Below are 17323 nucleotides of genomic sequence, written 5' to 3' on the forward strand. Positions count from 1 at the left end.
ACTGCTTAAACCTTGATTCTCTCTCTTTCCTAATGGATATAAACTCTACCTCCACATCAGCTTTGAAATCGGAGAAAGAGATATCGTCAGAGTCGGTGAATCTTTTAGGAAGACGGGTAGAACATGATCGTATTGGTTTAGATGGAGTATTTTTTACGCCAAGTTTGGCAGACACCTCTCTTCGCCTTGGGACAATGTGCTTCTTGCGAACAACGTTGTCCTTCTTCTCCGGAACATATATGATAGGCAAAGAAGCATCACCACCAGGCCACATCTTTTTGGAGAATATACGACCATTCTCAATTTCTGAAACCAAGAAAGATATTTTTTTGTCCTTAACTTCATCATCCCATTCACCCCAGCCCTCTTGCTGTGGACCAACTTCGAAATAGGGAGAAACAGAAAGCTGGAATAATAATGAAACATTAGTGTGGTGGATATTAACGGTTGTGGATACGGATGGTGGATAATCTGTATGATAATGTTGAAAAACTTACATCGGATGAACGCTCAACATAGTGGAGGGAGATTATTCTTCGGTAGGCCAACTGAATACCAATCCAAGAAGGTTGGACCATCACCGGAGCCTGGAATCTTGTCAAGTAACCCATAGATGTTCCTATATGCAAGCAGTTGAAGGGATAGAGGAAAACCGTGCAATCGGAAGGTCTTCTGTTGCAACTGTGTTTTGAATGTATCTAAGGCGTTAGCGACCTTTGATACCTTTTCCTGAAGGCAAGGTCTCTTAGCAACTGGTTTTGATGGGGGGTTGATGTTAGGTCTCATGGTTGATATTGTCTTCAAGAAGGACTCCCTGCCCCAAGGAAAAGCTAGGAAAGAATCAATATTTGGCTTGAGGCTATGATTACACCATCAACAATGAGAAGAAGCGCTAGACGAAGCTTTATATCTGGATCATTTATAGCTGGATCTTCGAAAATCTTGTGCACATCAGCTAGAGTGGCCTTACGATCATCGCCAATCAACTGATCCCAATAACAGACGTCATCATAGGCAGGAGCAGGGTCGTAATCGGGATCGTAATCTTCAAGGTATTCGCCACATGGCAAGCCAGTAACACCACCAAACTCGACCAAAGAAAACCTCAGGGGGTATCCACCAAAAACAGTCCACATCTCATATTTCTGTTTGGACAGAAGCTGTCTACAGAGGAGAGCGTGGACTAATTTGCAAGATATAGGACACTCACTATTTAAAACTAAAAAGCGAACCCAAACTTGAATTAAAAATCCTCTCCATTTGTTATGTGCCTCGAAGTACCTTGCAAATTGCAGTGAGGATGTCGGGTTTGGAGTAGACATTGAGCCTTGCGTCTAGGTAGTGGTCGGTTGCGAATAGACAAGTAGGAAGACGCTCATCGACCTCCGCACATTCAGGCGACAGTTGCTCCGTAGCAGGGATGGAAGGGGAATTGCTCGACGACGGTTGGTCTGGGTTATGTTTGAAGAAACGAGTAATGCGGCGATTAGCTTTCATACTCTCCGGTGAAATTGATTAAATTTAAAAGGAGAAGAAGATGGTGGGGGTGATTCCGACAACGGAAATAGCGAGAAGGAGGAGTCCGCTGTGATTTTAATACTCTCCGGTGAAATTGACGAACTTCTATCAGAAAAGATGGTGCCTACGATTCCTCTACGCTTAATTTCGGCAACAACAAGAACTCGGAGGTTGTCGAGGCCGATTTCGTCAACAAGAAGAAGTCGTTACTGTGGGAGAATTAGAGTTTGAGAAAAGGGGAACGAAGAAAGGAGGAGAATAACGGGAGTTTGTGATTTTTTTTTAACTTTCACCAAAGAGAGAGTGTGTAAAAATTGTGAGATGAAAAAAGATAGTTAAAAGTGAATGAAGTGAGTTTGAAGGGGTTAGATATAATTTCATAGGGGTAAAGTATAAGAGTAGTGGAAAGTGAGTGTATTTGTTATTAGAGTTTGATAAAGTAGGGGTGGATGCAATATTCCCATCTTATTATATAAACTTTGATGACAAAATTACTAATTAACAAGATCATGACATGTGTCAATTGTATCATTCAGATGTTGACACATGTCAATTCTAAATTTATTAAAATTTTAAAAATATAAAAATATAAAAATTCAAAACCTACCATAAAAAGGTTGTATATAAAAGTAAAATATAGAAAAGAAAACCTAAGTTTATTTAAAATCTTTTAAAGAAAAAAAGCTTTTGTAAACTTCCAAATGTAAAACAAAACTATTAAAAGTTTTAAAAAATTAAAAGGCAATTATAAGAAAATTATAAAATTTAAACAGCTTTAAAAATTAAAAAGACCATTATAAGGAAATTATATATATAAATAAAATTCGAACTTAAAATATAGTTTATTTATTTTAATTTTAAGTTGCTAATTTTACAAGAAAATTGATTACTTTTTATATAAGATAAATAAATGATTGTGAAAATATACAAATAATTATTGTTTCTAAGAAAAAGATGGTTGAAGTAAAAAAAAAATATATATCGTCTCATATTTTTTTTACCAATCAAATAATTTATTCAAAAAACTGTTATTGTAATATATAAGATAGGAGTATGTAATATTAATGTATGCGTTTTTTACTATAAAAATGTTAAAGTGAAGAGACATATAATAGGTTATTTAATGTGTTCATAAAGATAATTTGTTGGTGTAGTAAAGACTAAAGAGTATATTTTAACAGTAAAATATATTTGTGTGTACAAATACATTTTTAGTGGTAATGTATATAGTAGATTTGTAAATGGATATACATTAGTGTATTACAGAAAACAAAAAAAAATAACTATTTTCTATAACTAAAAGTTTATCTTTTTACTTTTATACATTGTTTTTACTTATGAAAATAATTAAATATATATTCTTTGTTAAATTTAACAATAAATTAACTAAAAGTTTAATTTTGAACATATCTACAACTATTTTCTTTAACTAAAAGTGTATCTATTTTTTTTTTTCAACCAAACAATAAATTAAAAAGAATTTCCTCCGTTAGTTGTCCAAGCTGGAGAGAATATGTTTACAAAAGAAACTTCAGAGATAAGAGAACGCGAAGCACGAGCAAGACAATCTGTCTTCGTATTTGACGCACAGAGGATCCAAGAGATATAGAATAGTGGGAAGGACTCCAGCAAATTAACCTCATTCGCCTTGATCTCTAAATTTGATTTTTATTTTTTAGTTATGGCCTTCCAAATTTCCCATAAATTCTATGATAATTGAAAAAGTTGATCAGAATCACCCTGTTGAGAGGTAACTTTCCAGAAAACAAAATCCAAATTCGAGTACACTGACTCATATGGAAAACCCTCTGACGAGACCAAAGTCGGAGATAAATCTCAAACTTCACACGAGCGAGGGCATTCAAAGAAAACATGATTAATAGTCACCCGCATAGTGGCACCCTTTACACTAAAATCACATTGGACAACTCATAATTTATTTTTATAGATAGTTTTTACTTACTAAAAATATATATTTTATATTCTTTGTTAAATTTAATTTTATTTTAAAAACTCTAAACCCGCACATCGGGCGGGTCCTAATCTAGTTATATATGTACATTTTAATTGGCAACAACAGATTATCTCATCATTTGATTTTCATGTTTTATTTTAAACAAATTTTAATTTTATTCATAAAAACTCTTTTCATTACATGTTTCATGTCAAAAGCTTCCATAGCTTTTATTATTATCTATTAATGGGTTAAGAAATAGTATATTTTTTGAGTATATATATGGAGCTAGCTATAACAATATTTAGCAAGCATGAGTATTACATACGCAAATTAGACCTTCACTTGCACTACACCAGCATCCAAAAACATGTTGCCCTTTCTCTTTGAAAGCTGCTACGCATGCAGCGTTACGTTCGTTCCTGCGAACGGGACACGAATGATTTTTCGAGACATAATCCACCCTGCACACTTTTGGCTTCCGAGCATCCATCTCTATCAATTTATAAAAACCAAAAGACATTTATATAAACAGTTGGAGACGCAACAACTTTGAAACTAAACCATGGTTTAGACCTCTTTCCCTTTTTTTGTTGATTTAAACCTCTTTCCTTTTTTCTTTAATTCAACTAAATTTTCGCAATTAATTCAAATTTTACAAGTAATTAACCAATTAAAATTAAACACAAAGCTGATATATTACCTTGAAAATGACTCAAAATGAATAACATAATAACGCAAGAAAACATGAACAATGTAGCAGATCTCATTACTTAAAATGTAGCAGATCAAACAAATATGTCTCGTAATGTATACACAAAGTTATATTAGAATACTACTTCTTTTTCCAATAACGATCATATATATATATATCCAAACAAACGATATTAATAGTTGATTTCTATTAAAAGATAGTGGTTTCACAGTATTTTGCGCTTATAACTCCAATTGGTGTCTATTGTATGGAAAAGAACATGAAATTATGTCTTATTGCTTAGGAACGTTCTCAAAAATACCTTTTTCCATACTCTTTTTTTTAAATATCCCTCACCATGGGCTTTGTTACACACAAAAATTACCAATAATTACTCAAATCGTTTTATCCCGCTACATATTGCTTAAAAATATTATATCTCATAACTAGAATAATTACTAAGGTTGTTTTTGTAAGGCACTTCCCAATTAATAAAGAGGGGATAACATTGATTGTATCAACTCTGCACCAATGTGTCCACATATTTATATGGTTACTTAATTAAGAAGAAGAGACATTAGTCATTTGGTAATTCAAATAATACCTAATTTATACATAATATACACATAATTGCATTGACTTTAACAAAGTAAAAAGTATGAAAATTTGATATGACATTTATTTTCACTCATGTATTATTTTTTCTTATTTGTCAACATAACCACCCACTGTTTTCTCTTCCTGTCTTATATATTTTATTGTGAAGGTATAGTAAAAGTTAGGAATTTTTGGATTATAGATAAAATAAATAAAAAGAGATTAGAGAATTGTAACTCTCTCAGGCGAAGTTATCGAGGAAACTATCACATTTAACTCTTTCGGCGTAGGTGGAGTTTCTGCTCGCCGGCGTCGGAAAAACTTAATCGTCACTCCCTTCTACTTCAAGATCTTGCACTTATTTTCTTTCTATTTAAGTTTTCCCCTAATTTTTCCCCATTTTTCAAGCTATTTTAAACCCTTTATATCCCGACGGCTGTTTATCAATCAAAGGACAGAGGCGGTTTCCGGTGAACTCCCTCTCTCAACCTTTATCTGTAGCACCAAAACAGAAGCATCTACAAGTCAGCGAGTTACAAAAATCGGATCTCCTTTCGGATCTGAAATTTTCTTGATTTGTACTTCACATCACCCCTGAAGAACCCTCACCATGGGCTTTGTTACTGGCAGGAGGCATCCCTCTTGGACCAGTAGATGCGCCATGCTCAAGCATCAGAGCATCTCTACCCCTGCTCGAACCCTTGTCAAAGCTCTACACTATGTAGCTCTTCTCATGCCAGCGAGAATCACAGCTTTGCCCCTTTACTCAACGCTACTTCGTCATATTATTATGACAGTAGTAGCAATCTCTTCATCCATCATGGAAGAAGTATCGATCATCCTTGACCTCACATGTACCAATATGCTTCATAGCTTTTGGTTCGAAGCTCTGTAAGAATCAATTATCAATTAACCTTAACTACCTTGTTTATCTTTGTAATACTCCATTGCGTTGTTCTCTTCTTTAATGGAATGAAAGCAAATGTTTGTCCAAAAAAAAAGTAAAAATTAGCATGGAGTATTACAAGTGCAGTAAAGTTCTTCATAATGTTCTTGACAACTGCATTGAAATGCTTTTTTTTATCAGACGCAAAAGCTGCTACACATTCAGCCTCTTTCTTTTTCTTGTCACTGTTACACTTGTGAAATCGATCTAGCCATGATTCACGTATCTTACAGACTTTCGTCTTTTGAGCTTCCATCTATGTTACATAACAATACAGTATATGAACCACAAGACACTGTAATTATATTTTTTTTTTTAAACTAGAATCGTACAACACAGTACTATATATGGTATTATAGGAATTCCTTTTTTATAGTTGCAGAATTTTTTCATCCAATAAAAAGTTCTAAATTTTTTGCTGGTAAACAATCAGAACTAGTAAGAGATTGATATGGTACGTACCTCGAATCTGACTCAAAATAAGAAACATGATAACACAAGAAAACAAGAATAACGTAGCAGATCTCATAACTATAAGGTTATCTTTACTCTTAATTAAAAACTCGTACTATACGTTTTCATTTATTGTTTAACACCGGCCGGTGATAAATAGATCCACACATGATAAAGATAGTTAAATCTATTAAAAAATAAGGGTGGAGCTAAGTCAACACCTTTATTTGAGATTACTAAATATACATGTAATCACATTTTTTAATAACCAATCAAAACGGAACATATGTTTGTTTTAAATATAAATATAATTAATTGAAATATGGATTGATGATCTTGATCTTACATGATACTGGAGTACTTAGCAATGAGCAACAACACCAAATGTTACAACCAGACTTCTGTGACATATATCTGAAAATAAAATAAAAACACAAACTTTGTAATTGGTAAAACAAAAAAAAAAGGTTCATTCAACAAAATCCAGAAAGCATCAGAGCAATGATATTTTTTATTTGGGTAATAATATTTGATACATGAATTAATATTTCTCAGTGCATATATAGTCGATATTTTCAGTCTCGTTCGTTGAACTGGACGGGCCTATTAAAATATGGTATGGGCGAGCATGTGTGGCAAGTACGTTACGGGTGTAAGTAAGCAGCAATAACAAAAATGATCAAACGATTTTCAAAGTCGAAATAAATGATTGATGACCTTAACAACAAAACCTACTCCTCAAAATCTTACTAATTAAATGCTGAAAAGAAGATTGACAATACTGACTACTCTCCATCATCAGAGCTTTTTCTTTCGCATCTCCTCTTTCGCTCTTTAGATGTCTTTCTTTATCACTCTTTACATCTGATCTCTTTGGTTTTCGCTTTCCCTCTCGCTCTTCACAATAGGAACATGGTTACATCCCATTCTATGTATTCCGTTATCATCATAACATTGTTTTTCAGTGGGATTTTTGAATCTTGTAACACCATGAAGCTCCACGGTGATGAAGGTACTACTATTTTTATTAGTTTTTTCTTACAACGTCATATATGATATATTTATTGTTGGCCTCCTTTTTACTATAATCTGATTCATATTTTGGTGCATGGATGATGATGATAATTCATGGTTGAGAATGGGCAGTAGCTCTATTGAAAGAGATAGAAAAGAAGATGAAGAAAAGAGATTGGGACTTTACCAACGATCCATGCAGTGGGAAAGGAAACTGGATTGTAAACTCTAATCTACTTCAAAAGAGCACTCTCACTTGTGATTGTTTCATTGATCCCCACAACTCATCGACGTGTCATGTCATTTCAATGTAAGCTAAGTCATTTTTCTCCACCACTTAAATATTACAAAAATGGTCATTCTTATAGTGGTGTTGGATCTATCTTGGATTTTTTATAAATCTAACTTTAATTATCTAGTTATTCATGAGTCTCTCTAGTAGTGCGGTTGCGACATCTATTCGAGAAGAAAGCAAAACGTTCCTGCTTATAAATATAGTTTGTCATCCCAGGAAGACCTAATCATACATTTTCAGAATCAATAATCAAGTCATATATTTTTGCTACGGAGACCACAATTTTTTTTTTGCTTTCTCTGCAGAGTTTTGATGTCGCAGAATTTGACAGGCATTATCCCCCCAGAGTTCTCTCAGCTCCGTTATCTCAAAACTCTGTAAGTTCTCTTAGCTCCGTTATCTCAAAACTCTGTAAGAAAAAAAAAAAGAAGCAAATAGACTATAATTAAATTTAAATGTAACATAGTATTTGTGCAATGATTTCTTGACGCGTACGTACCACTTAATTTGTGCAGGATCCTTCGTCGTAACTGTCTTGTTGGTTCAATACCAAAGGAATGGGGATCAATGCATTTGGAAGTGTTGTAAGATCACTACTGTTTTTGATTTTAGTTTTTATTTTTAATTGTTGTGTAATTAATTAGTTAATATTAACTAAATGATCGATGTCTTTGTTGGTTCAATGGACACATGCAGATCTTTTTTGGGGAACCGACTAACGGGTCCATTTCCGAAAGTGTTAACCAGCATTACATCACTCCGAACTCTGTAAATTTCTGCATCATTAAGCCAGTGACTTTTATTAATGTGACTTAATATTTGCTCATAATGTTTTAGTTATGATTCTTGACGTTCTAAGAATTCAACTTGAGCATTTGAAATATATAATTATGTAGGGAACTCGAAGGAAACCAATTTTCAGGACCAATCCCTCCTGAGATTGGAAAGTTGGTTAATCTGGAAGAATTGTAAATTTCTTGACACACTCTCGTTCATATCGTTTTCAATCTTGTATACTTTTTTTAGTCGTTAGTTACTATATAGTATATTATTGTTATTTATCCTTTTTTTTTATCTATCTGATTTTTATTTTTGACGGCAGATTGCTGTCTTCAAATTCTTTCAGTGGTCCTTTACCTGAACAGCTTGGGCTCCTTAAAAACCTGTTTTCCTTGTAAGGATATACTTTGTATATAGTTCTTTGACATTTGGTTAATATCATCATGATCACACAAAAAAAATGAGTAAATTAATTTCCTTGTTATTTAATTTTAACGATTTCACTCTTTTGGTTGTATATGTCGTCTGGTTAGGAGGATAAGTGATAATGACTTTACTGGGCGAATACCAGAATTCATTGGAAACTGGACAATGTTATATCATCTGTAAGATCACTAGTGCTTTTTTTTCTTCTTCCAAAGTTCTAGCTCTCGATCGATTTAGCTCCTCATGGAAAACATATGCACTGAAATATTGTTTTGTAGGGAGATGTTTGGTAGCGGTTTGGATGGTCCATTACCTTCCAGTACTTCAGCCCTGACTAGCTTGTTCAAACTGTACACACCAATATTTTTATTCTCTTCAAATCTGGTTACTCTTGAAACAATGTTGCTTCATTTTGCTGTACGTATATATAATATGACAGCCAGATTAGCGATCTAGGTGGAAAATCGTCGCCCTTCCCTCCGTTGCAGAATTTGAAGTCTCTCACTGTATTGTGAGTTCTATATATAGAACACAATTTTTTCTGTTTTGTATGCAGTAAAAAGATATCTAATTAGATAACATTTAACCTTGGATATGCATGCAGGGAGTTGAGGAGATGCAACATAAACGGACGAATTCCAAAATATATTGGAGATATGACGAGTCTCAAAACACTGTAAGTCATCAAGATACATTGAAGGGGGAAAGAAAAGCCTTCGATTTTTAATTAACTTGATTATTTAGAGCTAAAATCAATATATATATATATATATATGTGATGTTGATTATATGTTGATTTTTAACATGTCTGCTGTGTAGTGACCTCAGTTTTAACCTCTTAACCAACAACATCCCATCATCATTGGCCAACTTGAAGTTAGCAGATTATATGTAAGTACTAACTTCGTTATAGGTAAAATATAGTTTTACTGTAGTTTTAATTTCTTCTCCATTTATGGAGATTATTTTTTCAAATCTATATCTACTTTTTTTTGGTAGAATTTAAAATCTATATATTTGTATCATCAGTTACTTGGCAGGAAACAAGTTCACAGGGGGTGTTCCAAACAGTTTTATCGAAAGTAACAAATATATGTAAGATATATATATATATATATGTCTTGCTAAAATTAAATTGTGTCAAGTATATATAGAGACCTTTAATTTTAAATTATCTTTGTTCAACTTTTATGTGCAGAGATATATCCTCCAACAATTTCACCCTTCAAAGTTCAATTCCTAGTGGTGATTGTGATCAAGTTAATAATGCGTAAGTTTGCACAAATAACTCATAATCATAACAATTTCCTCATTATACGTTCGTTTCAGAAAATGATAATGTTGTTTTTCATTTCTAGGAATTTGGTGGAAAGCTTTTCCATGTGGAATGAGTCGTAAGAAACCATGCGTGTTAATAAAAAAATATGATTGTTTTTTTTTTTGATGACTGTTTTTGTGGTTAATTCTCTCTTTAAGTGTTTTGTTCTTTTCAGCTATGCTTATTAGTGACCTGATTATGACGATGGGTTTTTTTTTTTTTTTTTTTTTTTTTTTCTGTTTTCCTCTTAATTTGGTATTTCAGATATAAGGGCTACTTGTTACTTCCAACACTTCCCTTGCCTTTTGCCTAAAAGAAAGTGTAAGCTACAAACACTTTTCTGAGAGCCTTATATATTATGCATGCATGTAGTCCTGTAGATGTGTCAAAAAGTTGTGGTAAAGAGCCTTGTATATTTGCATCTTGATTAAAATTTAAAAAAAAAAATCTTACAGACAAATATAAGTTGTACATAAACTGCGGAGGAGGTGAAACAAAAGTTGATAACGAAAAGACATACGAAGCTAACATAGAGGGCCAACGATCTTCTACGTTTGTCTATGGCTCTGACAAGCACTGGGCGTTTAGCAGCACCGGACACTTCATAAATGAACTTACAGAAGTGGATGACTACACCGTGTCTAACACCTCTACACTATCAGCCAATGCTTCGTCTCCACGTTTTGTTCTTTACAAGACGGCTCGGATTTCTCCTCTCTTGTTGACCTACTACGGACTCTGTCTGGGAAATGGGCAGTACACTGTGAGTCTCCACTTCGCAGAGATAATATTTACCAGCGACAGTACATTCTACAGTCTTGGCAGACGAGTGTTTGATATATATGTTCAGGTACGTCTCTGTGGAATCCAACAAATGTAAATCATAACAACTAAACTCTTACTTTATTTTTATATAACTACTGCTCACAGGAGAAGTTGATGATCAAAGACTTCAACATTGAAGAAGCTGCTGGTGGTACGGGCAAGCCAATCATAAAAACATTTGTGGTAAATGTAACAAATCACAATCTGAAGATCAGCTTGAGGTGGGCTGGCAAAGGGACAACTACGCTTCCAATTAGAGGAGTTTATGGCCCAATGATCTCTGCTATATCAGTTGAACCTAGTATGTTATCTTACTTCAAATTAAATCTGCTTTCACTTCTTAAAGGGGAATCTTATTAGCAGATAGATAGATGGTACGGCACTTAATTTGCTTGTGGCAGATTTCAAACCTCCGACGCATGATGGCAAGAAGAATATCCTACTAATTGTAGGAATTGTAGTTGCAGCAGTAATCTTCATTTTGGTCATCATACTTGTCGTAGTGTTTTGCTTCTGGAGAAGAAGGTCTTACAAAAATGCCATGGACAGAGGTATATATAGATAGACACTAGCTAGCTAGGTCTTTTAATAGTTTTTTTTTTTGGTCAAAGGTTACGTACTTTTGTGTAGGCTGCTTCTTTGTGTCTACTAACGCTTTAATTTGAATTTTTTTTAAAATTTTCTATAACCATACAGAGCTGAAGGGTTTAGATCTCCAGACCGGAAATTTCACTCTTCGACATATAAAAGCAGCCACTAATAACTTTGATGCAGCCAACAAGATTGGTGAGGGTGGCTTTGGCTCTGTTAACAAGGTTGTTATCCCTCAACTTTCTCTGTTTTTTCTACTTTGACAAAACCTAAAAGATGGCTACATTTTGTAAGAGATCATTAGAGTGGCTCTTTCTCTTGGTGCAGGGCGAGTTGTCAGAAGGGAGAATGATTGCAGTTAAGAAATTGTCTTCAAAGTCCAAGCAAGGAAGCCGAGAGTTTGTGAATGAATTAGGAATAATCTCATCTCTACAACATCCAAATCTTGTGAAACTATATGGATGTTGTGTGGAGAAGAAGCAACTGATATTGGTCTACGAGTATCTGGAGAACAACTGTCTATCTCGTGCTCTATTTGGTCAGTTTCCTCAAAACTTTTCGATAGAAACCATGCATGAAAGCTAAAAGTCCATATGATAATTTTTTTTCTAAAAAAAAAATTATTTCACAGGATCGAGACTGCAATTAGAATGGCCAACAAGGAAGAAGATTTGCTTAGGCATAGCAAGAGGACTAAAATTTCTCCATGAAGGTTCTGTGATCAAGATTGTGCACAGGGATATAAAGGCGAGCAACGTGTTGCTCGATGAGGATCTCAACGCAAAAATTTCTGACTTTGGTTTGGCAAAGCTAAATGATGATGAAAACACACACATCAGAACTCGTATCGCTGGAACACCGTAAACTTTGTCTTTTTTTTTTTTACTAATGAGTTCCAAGTATTAAAGTTCTCATGGGTAAATCACTTTTCTTGATACTTTTAATACATTTGCATGTTACAGAGGATATATGGCTCCGGAATACGCCATGCGTGGTTACTTGACTGAAAAAGCTGATGTTTATAGCTTTGGCGTTGTTGCCCTTGAAATTGTCAGTGGAAAGAGTAACTCAAGCGTGAAACCAAGCGAAAACTTGGAGTGCCTTCTTGATCGGGTAAACAGTTTCCATCTATTCCTCTGCTTTAAAAAACTGTTATTAAGTGAAAAAATAAACCACAGATCTAGTAACTTTGGTTTCTCTCTTCCTTCTCACGTGTAGGCTTACGTTTTGCAAGACATGGGATGCTTACTAGACCTGGTTGATCCAGTGCTAGGTTCAGCTTACTCAAAAGAGGAAGCGATGGTGATCTTGAACGTGGCGCTAATGTGCACTAACACGTCCCCGGCGTTAAGGCCAAAAATGTCGCAGGTCGTGAGTGTCCTCGAGGAAAAGACCGCAATGAAAAACTTGTTGTCGGACCCAAACTTCTCAGCACTGAACCTGAAGCTGAAGGCTTTAAGGAAATTCACTTGGCAGAGCGAAGCCTCCACAAGCGGACCTCGTACCACTGATGACTCTGTTGATGCGGAGGAGAACACATTAAAAGACGAAATAGTAGAAGACCCCGAACTTGAGTGAGAGTAACCCTGCACCATATTTGTTTAAGCAAATGATATGACATTATGGCCATATCCCAAACTTAGTTTCCATAAGAAAAAAAAAACAAGAAAACTAAATGTTTGTTGAAAATATGGTTATGAAGATGTTTTTTTATATATGTTAAACATTCTTAATTGGCAAATTAAAAACAGAACCATGTTAACCAATAGCCATCAATGACTCCACTCGAGTATATATGTAGACTTATCAGACCATCTCCATCCCTCATTTCTATGAGGTGGTCCTCTCACGATTTAAATACAGTATTGTCAGTATATGAACCACAATACATTTTAATTTAAAAAAAAATATATATATATATAGAAATGTGTACAACAAAGTTAAAATAAAACTATATATAGTATGAATACGCTTTCCTTTTTTATAGTTGCATTCATTGATCACTGACATATTATTTTACTGGTAACATCACAACTACTAAGAGATTGATATGTTACCTCGAATGTGACTCGAAAGAAAAAACATTACTTACTAATAAAAGAAGTCTATTGAAGCTGCTAAAGCCATCTACCTCATCAAAATTAAAAACGTTAGAGTAAGCCATATCATCAAAGTCTTCAAAATCTCTCCTCTAGGTTCCACATGGCATATGGCAAAGATCAATTCTATATTCTTTTTCCGAGATCAAACGCTTCCAATTCTCCCACTTCTTTATCAGTTACGCCAAAGCCATAAATATTAGATCAGACTCCTCCATCTTCATTCTTTTCTAAATCTCTCCTCTAAACGTTGCTTCTTCTTTAAATCCTTTTACAAAAAGTCTTTTTCTTTCCTTTTTAATTTCAGTGCCGTCTCTCATTGTATTTTGTCGCTACCTTCCGATTTGTGGTGTTTTCTTGTAGTGATTGCTTAAAAATACCATATCATAACTCGAATAATTACTAAGGTTGTTTTTGTAAGGTACTTCCCAATTAATAAAGAGAAGATAACATTGATTATATCAACTCTTCACCAATGTTTCCACATATTTATATTTATACTATTAATTGGGAACACACTTAGAATTAAAAAAAAACATAAAAACGAGTATACCATATCATGCCTTCTTGAAAAAAAAATTTGGAGACCATTAAAAAAAACGCAGAGGGCAAGTGGGAACTTTCCATAGGCTTGACACGCGGATCCTGGAACATCCAGATTAATTCTGTTCCGATCCTGATTAATATACTGAATCTCTCGCCAACCATATACTCATGTAGCCAATCAGTTCCATTTGCCTACCAATTTTTTTCTTTTTAAAAAAGAATTAAACAAACCATTCAGAAACAGAAAGATATGGTTGTTAAGGAATGTATGTATAAATTAGAATGCCCATAAAAAAAAGTGAATTCCCTAAACCATCATCAATAAAAATATCATCGGATATCCTAACACTATTAATCGGTTTCCATAAGTATGTGCTATTTAATCGGACTCAATCATCACCCAAATCAACGCCGATGATATATTTCGAATTTATACATTTAGGTAAGTTTGAATATATTGTAGCTACATTATAGTAACCTTTTAAAATTGTATTAACTGATTATTCTTATCCTCTAAATTTTAGCAACTAACACGGATTTTGAAAGTCAAAATTTTATTGAAACAAAATATTACCGTATCTCATGGCCATTATACCATTTCACCAAACTGGCTTCATTAGTTCTATAAATACAACTTCTACTCAAGAACTAATATAACACTTAAACTATTCAAACACAAAAAAAAAAAAAAAAACCTCGACCAAAGTTGTATAATCTTAATTCTCTTTATTCTTAGCACTGTTTATCAAAATATAAAAACTAATGTCACTATTGTCATTATATGAAACAGGATGAAGAATACGTCTAATACAAGGAGGCTTACATCATCTATCAACTTCAAACTAGAAATTCACAAGGAATTCTACCGGTATCAATAATCAGGTTCCAAATACTTCGGTTTTTTATATAGTTTCTCAAGAAATTAGAAACTTACTTGGATTACGCAGAGAACCATATAAGACTCATCCAATAATAAAAATTTTTTTCCTGCAAGGATATGTAATCGTAATTGTAATCGTGTTTTTTTCAGAATTCTAGAGGATTCATAAGACATCAAAATGACGTAAGAAATGAGAACATTCAATGGAGCACCGTCAATTGGTCTCGAAGTTTTTTTTTTTTTGGTTAATCTCTCCAAGTTTCTTATTATCATCGGCAGCATAGTTTTGTTTTCCTCTCTAATTTGTATTAACAAATTAAAAAAACGGTGTATTTGCCATGCGCGGATTATCTCTAATAAGATGTACGGCACAAATCTTTAGTAATTATAAAAACTTTGAAAAAAAAAATAAGAAAAAAGGAAATGATCCAAAACAACTACATAAACCAATATAAAATAATAAAAATAAAGAAGTTAACTAATTTTAAAATATTTAATATAGATAATATGATATATAGATATACATGGAATATATATATATATATTTATTTATGATATAAAATTAATACTTACAATCTTATATGTAACATGTTTTTTTTTTGTTCAAATTATATAGCCTAATAATGTTCAAAATAACAATTAAAGACATTAAAATTAAAATGTGTTCTAATATAGATGAACCATACATAAAATAACAAGAATAAAGAATTCAATTAATTTTGTAACATTATTATTATATCATATGATATATAAATATACTATAATTTATCTTTGTGTTTTTTCAAAACGCGGGACTTTGGTAATTTTTGCTTTTGTCCCATCCTGTTTCCAATTGGGAATAAAAGTTTGTCTTATATCGAAAATGTCCTATATCAAGAATATCTCATATTGGGAATGTGTTTTTTTTTTAACTATATTCAATCCTCAATATCTAACTAATTTGATTAAGTGTCAACTTGGAAAAGGATAAATAACTACTTTATGATGATATCCAAACGGAAATATGAGCTTTCCGTCTGAATCTCTTACCTCATCCCTTTAAATATTTTATATAAATTAGGAAAAATATATGGAATAACCTAAATTATCAAGTTGCGCAAACACACATCAATAGGTGTTTCCCACATTACTCATGTGGGTTTCACGAAACGGGTTTTATATGGGTCAAAAAAATATTAAATCAGTTGTGGGATACATCTAGAGGTGTGTTTGCGTATCTTGATAATTTAGGTTATCCCATTTGAGAAGTTTAAGTTTTTTGATGATTTTTCTTTGATTTAATAGTATACGGGTTTAATAAAAATCTAACGGTTACTAATTTGGTTCAAGTTTGATCCGGGTATACATGGATTAAAATTTTGTAGTGAAATTATAACTATTTCAAATATTCACAAACTTACTAAAACCAAACCAATTTAAATTTGAATTATATTAATAAATATGACTCCGCACGTATGTACGGGTCCGAATCTAGTGGTTATTTAATTAAGAAGAAGTCTCATTAGTCATTTGGTAATTCAAATAATACTTAATAGATAATATACATAAGTGCATTGACTTTAACAAAGTAAAAAGTATGAAATTTTGATATGACATTTATTTTCACTCATGTATTATTTTCTTATTTGTCAACATAACCACCCACTGTTTTCTCTTATAGTCTTATTCAATATATTTTATTGTGAAGGTATAGTAAAACTTAGCAATGAGTATTACAAGTGCAAAAAAGAGCTTCAGTATGCTCTCGACAACTGCACTGAAATGCTTTTTTTCTACTAGACGCAAAAGCTGCTACACATTCATCCTCATTTTTTTTCTTGTCACCGGTACACCTGTGAAAACGATCTATCCATAATTCACTTATCTTACAGACTTTCGTCTTTTGAGCTTCCATCTCTGTTACATAACAATACAATATATGAACCACAAGACATTGTAATTATATATATTTTTTTTAACTAGAATCGTACAACACATTACTATATATGGTATTATAGGATTTCCTTTTTTTTTTATAGTTGCAGTATTTTTTCATCTAATAAAAATTCTAAATTTTTTGCTGGTAAACAATCAGAACTAGTAAGAGATTGATATGGTACATACCTCGAATCTGACTCAAAATAAGAAACATGATAACATAAGAAAACAAGAATAACGTAGCAGATCTCATAACTATAAGGTTATCTTTACTCTTAAAAACTCGTACTATACGTTTTCATTTATTGTTTAACACCGGCCGGTGATAAATAGATCCACACAATAAAGATAGTTAAATCTATTAAAAGATAAGGGTGGAGCTACTTTATTTGAGATTATTATAAATAAAACACGCATAAAAATCATCAATTAGGGTTTTGATACTTTATTTAAAAGCCCACAATAAACCT

The 17323-nt window shown here is 33.0% G+C and overlaps 1 protein-coding gene and 2 long non-coding RNA genes across 3 annotated transcripts; 1 reads left to right on the top strand and 2 right to left on the bottom strand.

Moving 5' to 3' along the window:
* Positions 1 to 3623: 3623 nt before the first annotated feature.
* Positions 3624 to 4314, bottom strand: LOC147942846 (uncharacterized). The gene is made up of 2 exons (XR_015559576.1): positions 4176 to 4314; positions 3624 to 3967 (listed from the first exon to the last, which is right to left on the bottom strand). It is a non-coding gene; the product is annotated as an uncharacterized LOC147942846 (long non-coding RNA).
* A 2760-nt stretch (positions 4315 to 7074) lies between these two features.
* On the top strand, positions 7075 to 13122 carry LOC104715679 (putative LRR receptor-like serine/threonine-protein kinase At1g07650). Its single transcript, XM_087456210.1, has 20 exons — positions 7075 to 7174; positions 7309 to 7486; positions 8368 to 8439; positions 8785 to 8856; positions 8956 to 9027; positions 9117 to 9188; positions 9282 to 9353; positions 9497 to 9568; positions 9707 to 9759; positions 9876 to 9947; positions 10036 to 10071; positions 10260 to 10316; positions 10451 to 10845; positions 10926 to 11121; positions 11222 to 11371; positions 11517 to 11635; positions 11739 to 11949; positions 12043 to 12271; positions 12374 to 12524; positions 12630 to 13122. Exons 1-20 carry the CDS (start codon positions 7075 to 7077, stop codon positions 12987 to 12989), a joined length of 2739 nt encoding a protein of 912 aa, XP_087312336.1. The 3' UTR covers positions 12990 to 13122.
* A 3389-nt stretch (positions 13123 to 16511) lies between these two features.
* LOC147942847 (uncharacterized) lies at positions 16512 to 17207 on the bottom strand. Its single transcript, XR_015559580.1, has 2 exons — positions 17040 to 17207; positions 16512 to 16832 (listed from the first exon to the last, which is right to left on the bottom strand). It is a non-coding gene; the product is annotated as an uncharacterized LOC147942847 (long non-coding RNA).
* Positions 17208 to 17323: the final 116 nt, after the last annotated feature.

This window comes from Camelina sativa, chromosome 6, assembly GCF_030686135.1.
Source record: "Camelina sativa cultivar CO46 ecotype springtype chromosome 6, ASM3068613v1".
In the NCBI taxonomy this organism is placed as follows: Eukaryota; Viridiplantae; Streptophyta; class Magnoliopsida; order Brassicales; family Brassicaceae; genus Camelina; species Camelina sativa.